Source organism: Chrysemys picta, chromosome 13 (assembly GCF_011386835.1).
Source record: "Chrysemys picta bellii isolate R12L10 chromosome 13, ASM1138683v2, whole genome shotgun sequence".
NCBI lineage: Eukaryota > Metazoa > Chordata > Testudines > Emydidae > Chrysemys > Chrysemys picta.
The window spans coordinates 36,085,997-36,107,321 of NC_088803.1; the positions used below are offsets into that span (position 1 = coordinate 36,085,997).

At 46.8% G+C, this 21,325-nt stretch overlaps 2 protein-coding genes across 9 annotated transcripts in view; both read left to right on the plus strand.

Annotated features, from left to right (window-relative positions):
* ADA (adenosine deaminase) overlaps nucleotides 1-21,325 on the plus strand; it is a 75,635-nt gene that overhangs the window by 38,486 nt on the left and 15,824 nt on the right. The gene's annotated exons all lie outside the window — the stretch shown is intronic.
* The window catches only part of LOC101942120 (adenosine deaminase-like), a 67,696-nt gene continuing 53,818 nt past the window's right edge, over nucleotides 7,448-21,325 (plus strand). For 4 of the 8 annotated variants that reach the window (XM_065565918.1, XM_065565916.1, XM_065565917.1 and 1 more), the window contains exons 1-3: nucleotides 7,511-7,600; nucleotides 12,941-13,114; nucleotides 18,730-18,791. In XM_065565918.1, the coding sequence (XP_065421990.1) occupies nucleotides 12,992-13,114; nucleotides 18,730-18,791 (185 nt within the window). In that variant the 5' untranslated portion in view covers nucleotides 7,511-7,600; nucleotides 12,941-12,991. Of the gene's footprint in view, nucleotides 7,601-12,940; nucleotides 13,115-18,729; nucleotides 18,792-21,325 lie in introns of all 8 variants that reach the window. The other 4 variants (XM_065565923.1, XM_065565921.1, XM_065565922.1 and 1 more) reach the window with 2 other exon arrangements.

The window sequence follows — 21,325 nt, forward strand, 5'->3', positions numbered from 1 at the left end:
TAACCGGTTAACCTTTTACATCCCTAGTTCACATGGGGAGAGACGATACATACACCCTTTCCCCCCACACACAAGGGGAGAGGTGACACACACACACTCTCTCTCTCTCTCTCTCTCTCTCTCTCTCTCTCACATCACGGGGGGAGAGGTGTGACTGACTGACCCAACCCTCCCTGCCCGGTGCTCTCTGCCCTCCATGCCTGGCTGGACCTCCGGGATGGACCAGCCTCTCCTGGTACCTAGCACTGTGTCTTCCCATGGCAACACGTATGGGGGAGGAAGGGTCACATTTCTCCCCACCCCCAGATTTCTGCTAGGGTTCACCCCAGAATGTGGCCAGTACCAGCCTTTCAGCACCATGTGAGAGGGGAGGGATGGGAGCTGCTTCCAGCTTCAGGGGGAGGAGGGGCAGTGGAAGGGATGACCCGGCCTGTGTCTTTGCAGAACTCATCTCTTCCCCGCTCTGTCTCCTGTCCCCTGTGGCTGGAAGCAGCTTGTCCCTTCCTCCCCACACAGTGTTGAAAGGCAGCTAACACCTCCAGGCTGCTGCTGGCCACTGACATAACCCACCTGCCTCTTGTCCCCTGGCTACAGCGTGGGCAGGAAGGGGTTAAGCCCTCAGGATGCATTGTGTATCGGGGCCCAGGGAACCTGACTGCAGGGGGTTCAGCAAACCCGGACGGAGAGGTGATTCAGCAGGGGAGGGTGCCTAGGGGACGAGGCGGCCCCAGGCTCCCTGCGGGTAGGATGCAGGGTGGGGAGGAGGATGCTAAGCCCCTGCCCCGGGGGCTGCTGTGGAGACTGCAGGTTTGGGGCATGAACAGCTGGAAATCGCTTTCCCCCTGCCAAGCCAGAGCTTAGCTGAGAGGCAGAGAGGCTTCTCTGTGCCAGCGCTGTGTGGGGCTTTGGCACGGGCAGGGCCGTGACGGAGAGTCGGGCTTTCCCAGGGCACCAGCCGAACCAGAGGCAGTGGGGGAAGGAAGGAGCCTGCCGGCCTGGCTGTTGGTGAGCTGAGCGCTCCAAACAGGGGCTGGTTCTCTGCACAGCACTGGGAGCGGGATGCGCCCTGCCAGGGGGGTATGGAGGAGCAACGGGGCTGAGGGGTGTTGTGAAGGGGCAAAGCAGGGGGGATGGTGAGAGAGGGAGCATGTAAAGGGCCGATGCGTGGGCAGCAGAGACAACACATAACCAGTTGGTGTCTGGCGCCTGCCCCACCTGCAATCCCCAGGCACCGCAGCTCGCAGTGCACAGCCAGTGCTGGTCGGAAATGGGATGGGGGCCCTGCTCATTGAGAACTGGCACGCGACAGGGGCTGCGCTGACAGACCAGGAGGGGAGTGCCTGGCTGCCGACAAGAATCTGGCCAGCAGCAGGAGTGGACCCACCACTACTGGGGGGGAGGGGAAGGAGGAGACAGAAAATACGGGACAATTTGCCCATCTTAAAGAAAAAGTTGGGACACTTGCAGGACTTAAATACGGGACTGTCCCTTTAAAAATGGGACATCTGGTCACCCTACTAACATGGGTCTTATGCTCGGAGGGGAAACCTGATGCCACCTGTCTTTCCTGTCCAATTGTAGTTTGCAAACAGCTGATTTTGGCTAAAAATAACACTTGAAGGCACACTCTATGAGCTGAGAGACCTAAGATTTGCCCATCCCTTGCAGTGATTGATTTTATAGATGTGTGTTATTCTGTCCTCTTCTCTGCCTGGCTGCTCCCTTCCTTGTGAGCATGTGGGAGACTGGATGAACAGGAGACTTGGAGATTTAAAGCCCAACTCAGCTCTTACTGCAGTCACTGAGAACATGGCCACTGACTTCAATGGGAACAAGAGCAGGCTCTTACATGCCATGTCGGAGCAAAGTTGGCAGCATGATCCATCAGAAGCTGATTGACCTGGGTTGGTTGTTGGATTGTAAAACAAAACCAACCAAACAAACAAAAACAGATGCAGCTTCTGCCTAGCTGCCAAATCCTTGTTTTCTAGGGGCTTCAGAGCCATAAATGTCTCTATCCTGGCTCCACAGCCATCTCATTTCTTGGGCTCCTTGGAGGTTTCCTGCTCTGTCTGGCAGCATGTTCTGACCTCGTTTATGGCCTTGTTTGGTTTGATAAAATTTGAACTCGTAACATTAAGTTCTCCTCTAATTTTCCTTTTGCCAAGAAGGAGATTTTGTGTTGGGTCACCATGTGAGAATGTTTCTCTCTCCCTTTCTGCCTCAGCCTAGTTACACTCTTTACAGCTGCTTTAGTGCTAGTGCCACGGTCTACATAGCGTGGGAGAAATGCCATTGTGGGTTAGTGTGGCCCAGTGATTACAGCTCCTGTTTTGTGGGAAGTGGGGGTTGGGGTGGCGTGGGGGTGCAATGCGCTCGTTCCATTCCTAGAGGTGGCATGGGGGCCATTCATTAATCTTTGGGAGACATGAGAGGAAAACACAGCATGAGATTCCAGGTCAGTTCCTGTCCTCTTCTAGAGCCCTAATTTGGATTCCACTTTCTGTCATGGCGCACGTGGAATTGTGTGTGTGTGTGTGAAATTCAAGGATGCCTTACCTCACCAGCAGCATTTCCTTTAGCACCTTGACCTTGAGCCAGCCCAATGGTGCTGAGCGTATGAGGTTGGACCCTGAAGGACCTGTGCTCCAAAGTTCAAATTACAATCCTAGAGACGATAAATAACCACTGCCAGGGCAGCTGCTCTCTAGCAAATAGGAGGGGACATTGGTGTCAAACTAGTGGATTGATTTGCATTTATTGAGCCCGGCTTCCAGTCCACTCTCAGCTGGAAGTTGCTGCGGCACTTGGGAGCATATGAAGCTGGACAGCACAGATGTCATTTGAAATAGCTCCTTGCCCTCTGTTCCCAACATAGATGTGATCTAGTGTGATGAGTTTGTGATTCCACATTTCAGGGGATAGAAGTGGGGGGAAGAGACCATTGCACAAAAAAACCCCACTCAACTTTATTATCTGAGAGTTGTGTGTTCTTTATTACAACAAGCTTATAGTTTATCAAACAATTTTTACCATGAAAAATGTCTCCAAAGAGACAGCGTGTGAAACTTTTCCAGAAAGAAATATCTCGGAGCTGGATGGAACCTGGAAGAAATTAGTCTGAATTTTGTCAACTGTCAAAACACACAGAAAGCCTCTTCTGCCCTTCTTCTAACGGTATCTTAAAACCCTCCGACCCCAAATGGTGCCCATGTGTGTGTGGTGCTGCTGAGTCTGCAGATAGTTTGTCCATGCACCTGTGAACTTTGGTCCTTTTCTGATTCCCAAAAAGCAGCAGCACAGGTTAATAGTGTTCAATATTAGTGCAGCAGGAACTGCCCTCACCCCTCCCCAGCTGATCCCCAGGACTCCAGGCGTCTGTGTAGGCAGCGCTAAATATCCGTTCACCTCTAAGCTGGATACAGAAGGAAGGTGAAGTAAGGGAAGCAGCAAAACCTCTAATCTGTGGAAACAGGAAATAAATAAATAGTCTAAAGTTACAGAGTAAAAATGGTACCTTATACAGTACAGGCTGAAGTGTATATTTTACTGAAATGACATTTTCCTATAGAGGAAAATTGCTACAAATCACCTTCAGAGTGGGTCATGTGACTACCACCAGTGCAGTGTTCTTCTAAGCTCTCCTAGATGGAACGGAGTTCTGTGGATGTACTACTCGCTGATGAGCTTCCTATAGGTATCTGAACAGAATGGTCGCAGCAGAGGCATTTAAAGGAAGAATTCATTGTTCTGGTTTGGCTCTCAGTTGTCAGCAGATTTGATGGAATGTTCCCATTGTTAGTGTCTACAGCAGGGCTGTCAAGCAATTAAAAATAATTAAACAATAATTGGCTACCATTTATTTAAATATTTTTGGATGTTTCCTACATTTTCAAATATATTGATTTCAATTACAATACAGACCACAAAGTGTACAGTGCTCACTTTATATTTATTTTTATTACAAATATTTGTTCTATAAAAACAAAAGAAATTGTATTTTTCAATTCACCTCATATAAGTACTATAATGCAATCTCTTTATCATGAAAATTGAACTTACAAATGTAGAATTATGAAAAAAAACTGAATTCAAAAATACAAAAGAAAAAAATGTAAAACTTTACAGCCTACAAGTCCACTCAGTCCTACGTCTTGTTCAGCCAATCACTTAGACAAACAAGTTTGTTTACATTTGCAGGAGATAATGCTGCCCGCTTCTTGTTTACAATGTCACCTGGAAGTGAGAACAGGTGTTCTCATGGCACTCTTGTAGCCAGCGTCACAAGATATTTACATGCCAGATGCGCTAAAGATTCATATGTCCCTTCATGTTTCAACCACCATTCCAGAGGATGTGTCCACGCTGATGAGGGGTTCTGCTTGATAACGATCCAAAGCAGTAGCAGTGCAGATCGACGCATGTTCACTTTCATCATCTGAGTCAGATGCCACCAGCAGAAGGTTGATTTTCTTTTTTGGTGGTTCACGTTCTGTAGTTTCTGCATTGGAGTGTTGCTTTTTTAAGACTTTTGAAAGCATGCTCCACACCTTGTCCCTCTCAGATTTTGGAAGGCACTTCAGATTCTTAAACTTGGGTCGAGTGCTGTAGTTATCTTTAGAAATCTCACATTGGTACCTTCTTTGTGTTTTGTCAAATCTGCAGTGAAAGTGTTCTTAAAATGAACAATATGTGCTGCTATAACTTGAAATATATGTCAGTATGCAGGTAAAACAGAGCAGGAGACGTACTATTCTCCCCCAAGGAGTTCAGTCACAAATTTAATTAACGGGCATTATTTTTTTTAAACAAGCGTCATCAGTATGGAGACATGTCCTCTGGAATGGTGGCTGAACGATGATGGGGCATACAAAAGTTTAGCATATCTGGCACATAAATACCTTGCACTACCAGCAACAAAAGTGCCATGCGAAGGTCTGTTCTCACATTCAGGTGACATTGTAAATAAGAAGCTGGCAGCATTATCTCCCGTAAATGTAATTACACTTGTTTGTCTTAGTGATTGACCAAGAAGTAGGACTGAGTGGACTTGTAGGCGCTAATGTTTTACATTGTTTTGTTTTTGAGTGCAGTTACGTAACAAAAAAAAATCTACATTTGTATAGGGTAACCAGATAGCAAGTATGAAAAATCAGGACAGAGGGTGGTGGTGGTGGGGGGTTATAGGCACCTATGTAAGAAAAAGCCCCAAATATCTGGACTGTCCCTATAAAATCAGGACATCTGGTCACTCTACATTTGTAGGTTGCATTTTCACAAAAAAGAGATTGCATTATGGTATTTGTATGAGGTGAAATGAAAAATACTATTTCTTTTGTTTATCAGTTTTACAATGCAAATATTTGTAATAAAAATTAATATAAGGTGAGCACTGTACACTTTGTGGTCTGTGTTGTAATTGAAATCAATATACTTGAAAATGTAGAAAAACATCCAAAAATATTTAATAAATTTCAATTGCTATTCTATTGTTTTTACAGTGTGACTAAAACTGCAATTAATCACGATTAACTTTTTAATCGTGATTAATTTTTTTGAGTTAATCGCATGAGTTAACTGTGATTAATCAACAGCCTTATTTGTAATAAACAAAGCAGGGCCTGCTGCCACAATGGACAGACCTGCTCTGAAGGAGCCGCTGAGGGCCAAATTCCGCACTGAAGTAAATGGAGCCCCTCCTATGTACTCTAGGGCAGGGGTTAGCTCTGCCAAGCTCATTCCAAGGGCCCACAGCAGTGACTTTCTCAGGCTGTGGAAATGCAAGGCCTATTTCAGGGAGTGGCAACCTTAGGCACGCAGCTCGCCAGGGTAAGCACTCTGGCAGGCCGGGCCGGTTTGTTTAGCTGCTGTGTCGGCAGGTTCAGCAGATCACGGCTTCCATTGGCTGCGGTTCGCTGCTCCAGGCCAATGGGGGCGGCGGGAAGCGGCGGCTAGCACATCCCTTGTCCCGCACCGCTTCCCACAGCTCCCATTGACCTGGAGCAGCGAACCGCAGCCAGTGGGAGCCGTGTTCTGCCGAACCTGCCGATGCAGCAGGTAAACAAACCAGCCCGGCCCACCAGGGTGCTTACCCTGGCGAGCCGTGTGCCAAAGGTTGCCGATCCCTGGCCTATTTCTTCAGTATGATATGGCCCCTTTGTGCTGCTCCACTGACAAAAGGCCTTAAACTCAGCAGCCCTGGGCAGCTGAGAAGGGGAGTGGTCGTGAAAAGGATTGGCAGGAGAGTCTCTCTGCTCTGGCTATTTCCAGATGCTAGAACCATGGCTTGGGGTCATAGCGTAAGTTAGGAGAGCTCTAAGGCTGCTGTAAGTGACTTCAGGGGCTGAACAAAGAATTGCAGAGCTACCAAAGTGCATAAAAGTCCTTTCTCTTTGGGTCCTGCCCTGAATACAGGCCAGCCACACCGGAGAGTTAGCCTTCTCAGGTCACATGATAATGATTTTGATTTCTCTATGGGCCTAAGGTGATGGTTGGTGGGGAGGGTTGGGTAGAGAGATGAAGAAGAAACTGAGGGTAAAGGTTAAATACTCCTTCATCCTGAGTTTTAGCTGGATGGCTCAGCCCCAACAGCCTCTGGGGAAATATTTATAAATCTGGTACGTTTCAGCTGCTGCTGTGACTCCGAATGTTAATGTTGTTTTAGGAAGTGCTGGGGAGGGCTCAATGGCTGGATGTTGGATTTGCAGAGCTGGAAAAACCTAATGACGTAGGTGATAGATGAGCACAAGAGAATGGTGAGAGTGCAAGAGAACGGTGGGCCCTCTTGTGGGCAGTCTCTCAACAGAGAAGCCCAGGACTGAAAGGGCCATGAGACAAAGCTGAAGGTGAGTCTGCCTTGGAGCTGGAAGATGTAATTTCCAGCTCGGTGAGCTGTACTTGTGCCAGCTCTGCTCGAGCTTGTGCAATAAAAAGAGAAGTGTAGCCAAGGGTTCCTTCTGCAGTTGGTTTGGCACCTGCACACAAGTCTCCCAGGATCTGCTACCCGCCCCGGGCTGCTATTGGCTGCTGGCCTGCAATGGACCTCTGGTTTGCTCTCTCTCCCCTGCTTTGTGGCAGGGTGCGATGCGTCTGAGGATTGGAGATGGTGGCATCGTGGCCCCTGGCTGCAGGCGTCATCTCCTCTCCTTCAACCCAGCAGCCCCCAGCCTCGCCCACTGCAGCCCACCTCAGGGCAGGGCCTTAACCAGAGCGTCTCTGCAACGTCTCCAGTGCGGGGTTGCAGGGGATCCGAGGGGCCCGGGGTCTTTGGGGGAGAGAGGAGGAAGCAGCTTGCAAGGGAGGTTCGTGGGGGAGCCCCTGGCTGCAGAGGGGAGCGGCGCCAGGCTGCAGGGATTCCCCGCCCTAGCAGAGCAGCCACGGGGCGGTGGGTCTCACGTTGCGAGGAGCCGCGAGCTGCGCCCCGCGGAAAGGGCGCGGGCGTGTGTCAGCGAGGCGGGGCCGGCGCGAGAGCTGGGCGGGGCCGGGCTCTAAAGTCCCGGCAGCCCCGATGTCCCGCCAGTAGAGCGGGATGGAGGGAAGCAGCGGCTGCAGGATCGAGCGGGACGCGGGGCAGGGGCCGTCCGCCTTCGACCTGCCCAAGGTGAGCGGCTGCCTTCCCCCGGTGGATGCTCCTGCGTCCGAGCCGGGGGCTGCGACCCTTCCCTGGGCGGGCGGCTCCGCGATGGGGCGGGGGGAGCAGAGCGCGGTGAGGCAGCCCCCCCTTACTCCGGCACGTGCCTGCCCCTTCCCCCCGGCAGTGGGGGGCCTGCCTCTCTCCCTGCCCCTCGCACCTCTGCCTAGAACCAGATCCGTGGCCGCCACCACCAGGGCCGGCCTTAGGGGAAATGGCACCCTGGGCGAACTTGCATTTTGGTGCCCCTGTGGGTGCGGTGCCCCACCCCATTGCTCTAGGCCCCCAAGTCTCACCACCGTCCCTTCACCCCTAACCCTGCACTGTGCCTCTGCGCCCATAACACCTGCCCCCTCCTGTACCCCAATGCCTACCCCCTTCACTCCTAACCCCTGCCCCCTCCTGTGCCCTAACCCCTACACTGTGCCCCCGTGTCCCTAATCCTTGCACTCCCTTCCTGTGCCCCTAATCCCTACACCCCCTTTGCCCTAACCCCTGCACTGCACCGCCTTCATCCCAAACCCTGTCCTCCCCTCCTGCGCTCCTAACCCCTTCACTGTGCCCCCTTCGCCCCTAACCCCTTCATCCTCCTCCTATGCCCACATGAGGAAACTGACCTGGATTCACAGAACAGCTGGTATTGTTGCTTGCTCCCCCTCGAACTGCTGCTCCTTCGCCCCGCGCACCCCTAAGGGGCTGTGAGGAGGGACAGCACTGCTCCCTGCATCCAGGTCACTTTCCCCACCTGGGCTGCATAAGGAAAGGGCAGGAGAGCAGCAGCTCCTGTTGCTCACCTGACCACACACCCCAAGTGCGGAAAATGACCTGGGTGCAGGGAGCGCTGGTTTTGTGTGCTGGGGGGACTGTGTGTGAGGGACACTGTGTGTGTGAGAGAGAGTGTGTTGGGGCAGAGAACGTGTGTGAGAGTGCATGTGTGTGGAAGACTGTGTGTATGTGAGAGACAGTGTGCATGTTGGTGCTTGGGGGAGTGTGTGAGAAACAATGAGTGTGTTGGGGAATGTGCGAGAGAGTGCATGTGTGTGAGAGAGACTGTGTGTGTTGAGGGGAGTATGTCACAGAGTGTGTGTGTGAGAAACACAAAGTAATGCACGTTGGAAAACATAATCCCAACTATACATATAAACGGAGGGGGTCTAAATTAGCTGTTACCACTCAAGAAAGAGATCTTGGCGTCATTGTGGATAGTTTTCTGAAAACATCGACTCAATGTGCAGCAGCTGTCAAAAAAGCGAATAGAATGTTGGGAATCATTAAGAAAGCGATAGATAATAAGACAGAAAATATCATATTGCCTCTATATAATCCAAGGTATGCCCACCTTTTGAATACCGTGTGCAGATGTGGTCGCCCCATCTCAAAAAGATATATTGGAATTGGAAAAGGTTCAGAAAAGGGCAACAAAAATGATTAGGGGTATAGAATGATTGACATATGAGAAAAGATTAATAAAACTGGGACTTTTCAGCTTGGAAAAGAGAAGACCAAGGGGGGATATGATAGAGCTCTATAAAATCATGACTGGTGTGGAGAAAGTAAATAAGGAAGTGTTATTTACTCCTTTTCATAACACAAGAACTAGGGGTCACCAAATGAAATTAATAGGCAGCAGGTTTAAAACAAACAAAAGGAAGTATTTTTTCACACAACGCACAGTCAATCTGTGGAACTCCTTGCCAGAGGATGTTGTGAAGGCCAAGACTATAACAGAGTTCAAAAAGAGGATAGGTCCCTCAATGGCTATTAGCCAGGATGGCAGGGATGGTGTCCTTAGCCTCTGTTTTCCAGAAGCTGGGAATGGGCAATAGGGGATGGATCACTTGATGATTACCTGTTCTGTTCATTCCCTCTGGGGCATTGGCCAATGTCGGAAGACAGGATACTGGGCTAAATGGACCTTTGGTCTGACCCAGTATGGCCGTTCTTATGTTCTCATGTTTAACAGTCTGTATGTGTGTGCTGAGGGGTGTGTGTATGTGCCTGAGTGAGTGTATGAGCACACTGTCTCTTTAAGAAAGCACTCAGGATCAGCAGCCTGAAGGCTTGTTCAGACACCAGCGGCTGCTGGCAGTCCCGGGCCCAGAGAGGCAGCAGCATCGATTCCCCCCTCACCTGTCACCCTGGCTCAGAGGAGACCAGGTACATGGGCAGCGGGAGGGGGGCACCCAACATAAGCTCCCCTCCCATCCCCTGCACAGCAGGACAGGGCGTTCGCAGTCCCGAGCAGCGTGGCCAGGGGCGGCTCCGGGGGAGGAATGGTGGGAGGGAACAGGAGTACATATGCTGTCCAATAGACCATGTAGCATTGCAATTGAGTTATCATACTCTAATAAATCCCAGGCACTTCTAATGTAGGGCGGGTGTTACTCCGAACCCTCCAAAGTTCAACGTGTGTGACAGGCCTTTTTCAAAATGGTGACAGACACCCAACAAGAAGTAACATCTGAGAGATGAGAAAGCAGTATGTGGCTTCTGTCTCAGCAACAGCATTTTCTGTACACTTGCTGTTAAGATCTCACATTTCTAATACTGATGATTTACATTAACATAAACTCCTTCCAGTCCACACATGTAGTGATCACTTAGACCCTGAGCATGTGAGCAAGAACCAAGCAGTCAAGCACCTCAGAGAGAGAATGCTTGGTGCCACCTCAAAGCCCCAGCCCACTCTGTCCCAGTGTCCCATTCCAGTTGTGGCCATCCCTGATGCTTCCAAGGAAGAAGGTTTAACCCCCTCTTCACCCCAGAAAGCAATTAGAATCCCTTCCTGACCCCTGCAGGTGGTCAGTTGAAACCCTGAAGCATGACCATTTAGTGACATAAACTGGAGTGAGCTCCAGGGCTGTTGAGCCCTGCCTCCTACCATCACAAGCAACCCTGTCATACAGTCACACTCATAAATTCGTCCAGTTCTCTCTCAAAACTAATTAAGTTGTTTGCCCCCACCACAACTATTGGGACACTGTTCCAGAACTGTTCCTGGTGCTTAGAAAGGTCATGTCCCCTGCATACGTTGGGAAAATCATCAAACATGCATAGTTTACTGAGGACCACTGTGCCAGCCAGAGTGGCATGGTTCATGATGTTGCACCAGGCATTGTGTAGTGAAGTTCCCAGATGTGGCTCAATGCTGTGAATCCACAAATTTTTGGGGTGGCCCTGAAGGTGGTGACAGATGGGGTCAGTGTGTGCACCCCTTTGCCCATCAATGGAGAGTTTGAAGTAGTACCTGCTCAGGGTAATGAGTGAGAGCCAACGATGGACCCAGTGGATGAGGGCCAGGTTCCCCAGCAGTGGTGAAGGTTGATGAGATATCACTGGATGTCTGGACTGCATAGGGTGGAAGAAGAACTAGATATTTGTAACAGACATCCAGTTCCTCAAGAACCAACAGCATCTGGCAGAAGAGTTTCTGGGAAAGGGAATGGTGTCCCCCAAAATAAAACCCCTGTACATTTAGAATTATAGAATACCAGGGTTGGAAGGGACCTCAGGAGGTCATCTAGTCCACCCCCTGCTCAAAACAGGACCAATCCCCAGACAGATTTTTGCCCCAGATCCCTAAATGGCCCCTTAAGGATTGAGCTTACAACCCTGGGTTTAGCAGGCCAATGCGCAAACCACTGAGCTATCCCTCCCCCCAGTCCCAAGGAGGCAGAGTGAAACAAAGAAGTAACCCGCCATGATAAACAATGTGGAAAGTCCTGTGCTTATCCAGTTCCCCACTTGTCCATTTCATTTGGAGAGACAAGGCTCCAGTCAGCTTTGGGTAGCTCCTTGCAGCCCTGGGAACCTGATGGTGCTGGGCTTTTTTCTTGCAAGCTGCACACTACTTTGGGTGGAGTTGCTCAGATGCTCCTCGCCCAATTTCATTATCCCTGTTTTATCACAAGCTATTTGAGGGGGAGAGAACTGTCTCCCGGAGACATGGAGTGGAACCTTGTTACTTTCCTGCTGCAGTTTACAAGTGTCTCGTTTACAATAGCAACAGAGGGTAGAGGCAGATGGGCCACAATTTAAAGGAAGCGACTTAATGTTGCTGTCACTTCCATGAAAGTACTGCACTTGTGGGTCGCTTTTGCAGGAGATGTTTGAGATGAGGTAGGAACATGTAGCTGCACGTTGCTAGGATTTTGCACATGGCACAATGTGGAATAAATATGGATCGTGACCCTCAAGCCTATAATCCCATCAAAGGGTTGTGCGGCCACCAAAACCCCCAAGGAGTGACGCCTCTGTGAAGCCTCAAAAAGAACAGGAGTACTTGTGGCACCTTAGAGACTAACTAACAAATTTATGCTTATGCTCAAATAAATTTCTCTAAGGTGCCACAAGTACTCCTGTTCCTTTTGCGGATACAGACTAACACGGCTGCTACTCTGAAACCTGGGAAGTCTCAGTCATTGAAAGGAATTGGAGCCCAAGAATTCAAAACTTGCCAGGTTTTTACATTTTGAGGAGGACGGATCCAGGACCTGTATCACTTTGTGCTCTGCATGGTCTACAGCTCCCTCCTGCTGCTGCACTTTCTTCCATCCACATCCTTCACTCCTGTCCCTCTTGCTAACTTCTTCCACCTTGACTCCCATCCCTCTTTCCCTGCTGCTACCTGTCTCCTTATATTGTTGCCCCTGTCCTCTGCCCCCCACAGCTCATTCTATTCTGGTCCTTGTCCTAATTACTAGAACCATATAATTCATGTATGGGTAGAAATCTCATGCCTGTGAATGACCAGGTTTTGACCTGGTCAGTCTGGGTTCTTGTATTTGCACCCATCTCCATAGAAACTGAATGCCTCCCTAGAATAAAAAACAACAAAGCCTGCTGGCAGAGGTTGTTTGTATATGTTTTTAAAAGTAAATGAATGAAGCATGAGTGCCAGCACACGAGAGAGAGAGCTATTGCTGGAAAGCTCTGTCAAAGAAAAAAGGTTTGTACTGTATTTAGACCTGAATGTTGTGAAGCTAGTGGGGTGAGCTGGTGGGGTGAATATTCGAGTGTCTGTCTGCTGTGACCATTTGTTTGACCGTGTGCTTGTTTGTTAGACTAGTGTGACAGTTTGACCGTGTGGGTGTTTGATTGAAAAGTGTGAATTGGGAGTGCTTTGTTCCAGGTGGGCCTTGAGTGGTTGATTGGAGGGAAGGCTTTGAGCCGGGCCACCTGCTTCAAGCCAGCAGCCTTATAAAAAGGCAGCCAGCTGTGAATCGCGTGAGCAGCTAACCGAGGACAGGCAAACAGAGGGAGTTTGCCATTGCCTGTGGGGAGTTCGCACAAAGTGTTTCTGCCTTTCAGGCTCCTGTGAGCAGTACATACAACATCCGAGGAGCCTCTTAAAAGGAAGACATGGATAGTGAGCAATCAGCTGTTGTGACCTGCTCAGAATGTGCCATGTTTGTCGTTCTCCCGGAGGACAGATGCGACTTCATCTGTACGAAGTGCGAGCTGGTCTGCATATTGGAAGAGAAGGTTAGAGGATCAACCCTGCATTGCATCAGAGAAAATGAAGATTTTCTGGATAGAAGTCAGTGTTTGGTTCTGGAAGCAAAACATGCTGAAGAATCAGAGAGTGCAGTGCAGAGCGGGGAAGAATATTGGCAGCATGTGACCTCCAGAGGAAGAAAGAGGAGAACCTATGTACCCCCAGTGCAGATAGAGGTGTGAAACTGTTTTCAGGCTCTCTGCACAGGTACTAATGCGGAGAAGGATTTGGAAGAGCCCTCTGAGGGAAGGTATCAGAAGGAGACCCCATCGGCCGGAAGGCATGGGATGCATTGTCCTAGGGATGGGGGTTCTATGGCCATCACTCCCAAGAGGAAGAGACGGGTGATGGTGGTCGGGGACACCCTGTGACGGGTTGGATCAGAAACCCCCCTGGGAGCTGCCACCTGATCTGCCAAGACTACTTCTATCCCTGTTTTCCCTGCCAGCTCAGGACTCCAGCACCCTGTCTTGCTGAGCCAGACACTCCCGTCTACGCCAACAAAGACCCAGGGTCTTAATTACTTGCCCCAAAGCTGCAGGTTTACCTGAAAGCAGCTCACAGAAGTATGCTTGTCTTTAGAACTCAGATGCCCAACTCCCAATGGGGTCTAAACCCAAATAAATCTGTTTTACCCTGTATAAAGCTTATGCAGGGGAAACTCATAAATTGTTCGCCCTCTATAACACTGATAGAGAGATATGCACAGTTGTTTGCTCCCCCAGGTATTAATACATACGCTGAGTTAATTAATAAGTAAAAGGTGATTTTATTAAATACAGAAAGTGGGATTTAAGCGGTTCCAAGTAGTAACAGACAGAACAAAGTAAGTCACCAAACAAAATAAAATAAAATGCGCAAATCTATGTCTAATCAAACTGAGTACAGATAATCTCACCCTCAGAGATGCTTTAGTAAGTTTTTTCCTCAGACTGGACACCTTCCAGGCCTGGGCACAATTCTTTCCCCTGGTACAGCTCTTGTTCCAGCTCAGGTGGTAGCTAGGGGATTCTTCATGATGGCTTCTCTCTCTCTCTCTCTCTCTTTGTTCTGTTCCACCCCTTTATATATCTTTTGCATAAGGCGGGAACCCTTTGTCCCTCTGGGTTTCCACCCCCCCTCACTAGAAAAGCACCAGGTTAAAGATGGATTCCAGTTCAGGTGACATGATCACATGTCACTGCAAGACTTCGTTACCCACTTGCCAGCACACACATATACAGGAAGACTCACAGGTAAAACAGAGCCATCTGTAGACAATGGTCCTGGTTAATGGGAGTCATCAAGATTCCAAACCACCATTAATGGTCCACACTTTGCATAATTACAATAGGCCTTCAGAGTTATATTTTATATTTCTAGTTTTAGATACAAGAGTGGTACATTCATACAAATAGGATGATCACACTCAGTAGATTATAAGCTTTGTAATGATACCTTACAAGAGACCTTTTGCATGAAGCATATCCCAGTTACATTATATTCACTTATCATATTTTTATAAAACCATATAGACTGCACAATGTCACACTCCCTCCTAAGGGGGTGGAGTCATCCATCTGCCGACCAGATCGGGAGACTCGAGAAGTGTGCTGCTTGCCTGGAGCTAGAATCCAGGATGTGACGGAGTGTTTGCCAAGACTGATGAAGACCTCAGACTGCTACCCCTTCCTACTTCTCCACGTGGGCACCAATGATACTGCTAAGAATGACCTTGAGCGGATCACTGCAGACTACGTGGCTCTGGGAAGAAGGATAAAGGACTTTGAGGTGCAAGTCATGTTCTCGTCCATCCTCCCTGTTGAAGGAAAAGGCCCGGGTAGAGACCGTCGAATTGTAGAGGTGAATGCGTGGTTACGCAGGTGGTGTCGGAGAGAGGGCTTTGGATTCTTCGACCATGGGATGTTGTTCTGGGAAGGATTGCTAGGAAGAGATGGGATCCACCTAATGAAGAGAGGGAAAAGCATCTTCGCAGGCAGGCTTGCTAACCTAGTGAGGAGGGCTTTAAACTAGGTTCTCTGGGGGATGGTGACCTAAGCCTCCTGATTAATACTGATAAAGTAGGGCAATCAGCTAGTTATCTTAGGTGCATGTACACGAATGCAAGAAGCCTGGGAAACAAGCAGGAAGAATTGGAAGTCCTGGCACAATCAAGGAACTATGACGTGATTGGAATAACAGAAACTCGGTGGGGCAGTTCACATGACTGGAGCACTGTCATGGATGGGTATAAACTGTTCAGGAAGGACAGGTATGGGAGGAAAGGTGGAGGAGTTGCATTGTATGTAAGAGAGCGGTATGATTGCTCAGAGCTCCAGTTTGAAACTGGAGAAAATCCTGTTGAGAGTCTTTGGACTAAGTTTAGAGGTGAGAGCAACAAGGGTGATGTGGTAGGCGTGTGCTATAGACCACTGGGTCAGAAGGATGAGGTAGATGAGGCTTTCTTCGGACAACTAATTGTCTGATCACAGGCCCCGGTTCTAATGGGGGACTTCAGTCACCATGACATCTGGTCGACAGTGGATCAAAGCTGTCTTTGGAGAAGTGATGTTTCATGTAACTAGATCCAGTCCCATTCAGGGATTTGCAAATTGGGGCATAGAGAAAAGCATTGCCTGTAATCCTGAGGGCAGTGCTAAAGATGAGCAGTTCTATCCTTCCCTTACACAAGGTCATAAAGTATGTATAGGGTCATGCGATATAATGCTTTGTACTTAGCCACAGTTATCATATATCCATGACATCTAGGCTTGATGATTATAACTGAAAGCTGCAGTTGGTTTTGAATGGAGCAGTCTGTTTGTCCAACAACTCGGGCCACTAAAAGCCCATAATTCCAGTATTTTGCTGTCTGCCCTGGCGCTTGATGTAATACTGGCTCAAATTCCAGGTTTTAGTCTCACTCAAAGCTCTCCATGTGACCATGGCTTGTTGCAATGGCATGTTCCAATGGGACTGTGAACCTTGCATCAGACTCATGTGCAGATAGGGTCGCCACCTCTGAGGTGGGAAAAAATGGGACATCTGGGATGATCCTTAGCCCACAAAACTGGACAGCTGGCAGTGCATATCAAGCACTCTTAGAGATTTCCCAGGACAGCTACTTCAAAAAAGGGACAATCTTGGGAAAACCTGGACTGGTGGCAACCCCTATATGCAGGAGGCACCTCTTTCTCAGTGACTGGCCCACAAATTTGGAACTCCTGAAAGACAGCAGGATGGGCATGAGCAGAGCAAACTCCAAAACCCACTACTTTGATGCAGAGTACCAGGAATTATCAGATTGGACCAGTAGTCCAGTTCTTGTTTTTTACTTTGCTCAGTACCCACTTTGTCCGAGGAAGGTACAAGAAACCCTGAAATGGACAATTAAGGAATAACGTGGCTGTAGGGGTAGTTTCTTTCTAACCCCTGTCAGTTATTGGTTGGTGTATGCTCTGATGCCAAGAGGATTTATACCTCTTCTTTTTTACAGTATTTAATGTAACTGTGGTTATTCTTATTATCATAAATGTTCAGTCTTTTTCTGAATCCTATTAAGTTCTTGAGTTCAATATCATGTAGCAGTGAGTTCAACAGGTTAAATTTGTGTTGCATTACATTTTTTCCCTCAGTCTTAAATTTATTGCCTTTAAAATTTCTTTGAATGTCCTCATCTCTCCTATTAATAACAAGCAAACATTTGCCTTCTCTGTCTGAATGGTCTTTCTTAAGTCACTACTTATTCATCTTTTCTCTAAACTGAACAGCCCAGATCTCTTAAGTCTCTACTCATAGGAGAGTCTCTTTGTTTGTTTCAAGGTAGGTACATTGCAATCCATGCAGTTGTCAGAAAGACCTGGACACAATTGACATGTAGAAACCAAGGTCTTGTGCTCTTCATACTATGACTATCCTCACTTATCTCCATGCTGAATGCCTGTTGTGATTTTTTTTTTAAATGATTCATTTGGTCTGGATAACATTTTAAAAACAACTCAGGGGTGTTTTCTCCTTGAGATTGCAGAGAATTATGTGCACAGCTCCCATCAGTGCAAGTCTGCAAGACGAGAAATTTCCCTTAATGACTTAGTAAATGTAGCAACAACTTCAATAAAATGAATCTGTTCAATGCTTTTCACTTTTTCCAAAAAGTCAGTTTTGGAGAACATGATCCCAGGAGATATGGGAAACAGCCTCTGTGGGAGGCCCATGGTGCAGAAGAGTCTTCATTTACATTTGCTTCTAAGCACTGGTATATTGACTCTGAACCGTTATTATAAAGAAAGGTGTAAGCTGTGCCTCTCTCCTCTCCACATGCCTGGAGTTAATTATAATATCTCATCCCATTCTTCCTCGATAATTGTGATGAACTTGAGAACTTCTACCCATTTTCCTTTGCAAGTCTCATTCTCTCCCAGGGCTCCCAGAACAATTGTATTTGCACACACAATTGCTTAAACATCTTATCATTAGGGTTTTTCCTCTTAATTTTGTGCTTTGCAAATCATGTTTATCAGCTTTCTCCTAAATAATTTGCAACATCCACCAAGTGTTGAAAAGGTACCAGTCTTTCATCTTCCAAGAGGTCTTCCTCCTGGCGGAAATTATTTCTCTCTCTGAAAGTATGTGGCAAGCAGGGGGTTAGAATTAAAGGTGATTTGGGCTATTGTCTCACGTGTAATGGGCCTAAACTAAAACACCATTTTGAAACATGATCAAAGCAAGAGTAGCTTTTGGTTGAGAAACTGAGGTGCTTATGGAAAGGCATTCTCAGCAAGCAGAAATCAGAATTAGTCAGACTTTAAGACAGTGGTTCTCAAGTACAGGTACCCCTGGGGGTGCACAGAGGTCTGCCAAGGGATACATTAACTCATCTAGTTATTTGCCTAGTTTCACAACAGGTTACATAAAAAGCACTAACGAAGTCAGTACAAACTAAAATTTCATACAATGACTTATTTATACTACTCTATATACACTGTACACTGATATGTAAGTACAATATTTATATTCCAATTAATTTATTTTATAATTATATGGTAAAAATGAGAAAGTAAGCAATATTTCAGTAATAGTGTGCTGTGACACTTTTTTGTATTTTTATTTCTGATTTTGTAAGCAAGTAGTTTTTAAGTGAGGTGAAACACGAGGGGATACAAGACAAATCATACTCCTGAAAGGGGTACAGTAGTCTGGAAAGGCTTAAAGACACTGGTTTAAGAGGTTATTAATATCAAGATGGAGCAGGTTAGAAACAAAGTCTCCTCCCCGCCCCAACTCATCATGGGACTCATTATGGGACCAAATATGAGTAGGACAATTTCCTGAGCAGTGTTAAGGTTCCTGGAAAAAGAGTTTGCTTGTAAAGGAATGTTAAAAATGTGACTTCCAGGAAGAACAATGAATCCAATTCTGTCAATTTTCAGACATTAAAAAAACCCAAACACACCATACACTTATCAAATGTCTTTTCTATATTGAGTAGCTTTCTATGTTTTCTCTTTTAGCTCCCATCTTGTGACTCCACAACACTGGCTGTTTGTAGCATCTTCTGATCCAGAGATTACTTTCACAGTTATATGAATGTGTGTTCTTTGTCTTCTTTTTTTTTTAATTACAGGTAGAACTTCATGTTCACCTGGATGGAGCCATTAAGCCAGAAACAATCTTATACTTTGGCAAGTGAGTTGTTTAAAAAAAATCAATTTGCTTCAGTGTGTTTAGCCGGGTGCTTTGATTTGTAAAGATTTCCTGGACAGAGGCACCTCTGTTTAAAAAAGAAAATTCCTAGAATTTGGCCCGGTCCTTGCTGATTAGACCAGTGTTAGTTACGATTATGTTTATGATACTTTCCATTAACGTGGTTTTATCTGACAAAGATAAGGATTTTTTTTACTGAGCCCTGCCAGCCAAACTGTCCTATAGATCGCTGTATGTCTCCACCCAGTTCTCAGGCAAAAAGTTCTCTGTCCATACCCATCGGGGAAACTCTGCTTGAAATGTGCAAATAACGAACGGCTGTCACGAGCGTGGTCCTAGTCGGAGTGTAGACCAGCACTGTGACTGAGTGCATGATGCACAGAACTGACCACTTTCTACTAGTATAGTAGGGAAACTGGATTGAATTGGTGTCAAATATGTAAGCAAACAGTGACCTAGTGCCCCTCTCCTTATGCTCACAAGCCACAAACCAAGCAGAGTTATAGACAACAACATGAGCAGGTTAGATGAGGAAACAGATTTTGTGGTCAGGCTTAAAAACAGATTTAGAAAGAATGAGTTATGAGTCCATTTCTAAATATATCCATTGAAACAATGCAGTGTTCTGTCTCGTTAATAACTGCAAGAGTTCTGCAAAGCGCAAACAACCCTGGTGCATGAGCATTGCCACCGGTTGTCCCTTGTAGTTGACTGCCAGTCCCTGGTCTGCAGAAAGCTATTGGCTGGGTCAGTTGTACTTGCAATACTAATGCTAGTATTTGTGTTTTCAGCAGGGGTTTTCTCTCTTAGCACTGAGTGTAAATTTTCTGTTTGGTCCTGTCTTGCCATCTCAAAACCAGATGGTATTATTAGGGCTGTGTGAATAATTGGATATTCAGTTCAGGAGCATGTCTGAAAAAAATTGTTTTGGGTTGAGCTGATACAAAAAATGTTTTGAAATTTTTGCCAAACTGAAATGTTGGGGGAAAAAAGGTTTGCGTCATGTCAACCATAACGTTTGGTTTTGATTTTGAAAGTTTTAAAATCTGTTTAAAATTGAGGGAAATTCCAAAATGAAGAAAAGCTGGAGGAAAAAAAAGTTTCAAAACACCAAATTCGACCCAACTCTATGGGTTTTTGTTGTTGTTTTGGAGTGGGGAAAAAAGGGTTCTGTGCAGGAAAAAAAAGGTTCTGCACAAAAAAAGTTGCCTCGCTCGAGATGTAACCCATTGCCAAGAAAAATCTTCAGCGCTATGGCTTCATTGCTCGTTTTAGCAAGAAGGAGCAGATGGGCTCTGTCGGGGAGGCAAACTCTAGTTAATTGACACATACACTTGATGAGTGACAAGGTAAATAATTAACAACTTGAGGACCTGGCTCTATAATTTTAAACAAGATAAACGTAAACTTTCACACCTGCAAGAAGTTTCATTTAAAGGTAAAGGACATTAGAAGTCTGGCATTGTTTGCCAAAGTATGGCAGAAATCCCTCTTATCAAGAATGTCATGATAAGGCTGGTTGTTAGAGTCAACCTTTGCAGGTTCTTTCCCATGTCCCAACAAATAACACTTCAACATAGTTGAGGGGGCTTTAGCCATGAAAGCAATTTCCAGTAAAAATGGAACAGAAGTGGCATCATCTAAGATGGATTGATTGGAGGATTTGATAAAATAATTTTGTGTGGGGGGAAAAAAATTACTTCTCAGGCCATGGCTAAGGTGCCTTCTGAATTGGCAATAGTTTCTGTGATGCAGCCAAGATAAATATTCAGAAGGTGCATCAAGAACATCCCACTCATTAATTGCTGGAGGCCCCTTTGGTATGTTGTGTAAGAATTGCCCTTGATTTCACCCATCTATACATATCGTAGGAGCAAAGGAGTGGGTTAAAGATTTCAGTGTATGGATAGGTATCCTAATGTGTGAGGGATTCATTAACACATCTAACTCCCTGGAGCTCTTCTTCCCTATGGCAATGTGGGTGATCGGGTTCTATGGTTACCTGGGGGATTCTTTTGACTCTTGTAGACTGGAGTGTCCATACTTCACCCACCTAAAGGAACTGTGCTTGCAACTTGACAGGAGCCCAGGGCTGCCCCACGCTTGTATAAAATGGAGGTGACTGGAGCTATTTTCATATCTACTGTAAAGCTGGAGCCTACACAAACTACCACTCCCAACATATAGCACTCAGTTCAGGGTAGAGCAAAAACGCATGCTGGTTTTTGTGCAGAGGCAGCATTTTGTGGGGCCAGTCTAGGAGTCTGCTTTGAAAATCTGGCCCCAAGCATAGATTGCTGCTTGTGATCATGACCCGAAAACTGCTTGGTACAGATCAAACCGCAAATAAATAAAGTTGCTGGGTGGTGATTGACTCAATTTGACTACATCCAAATAATGCAATGTTGTAGTGACACATGAGAGAGACTCTACATTGGTGCTCTAAAACTTGTGTTTGCAATCCCTGCCTAGGCGCCCTAAAAGCACAGGTTTGAATTCTGCCAGGCTTGACTGCA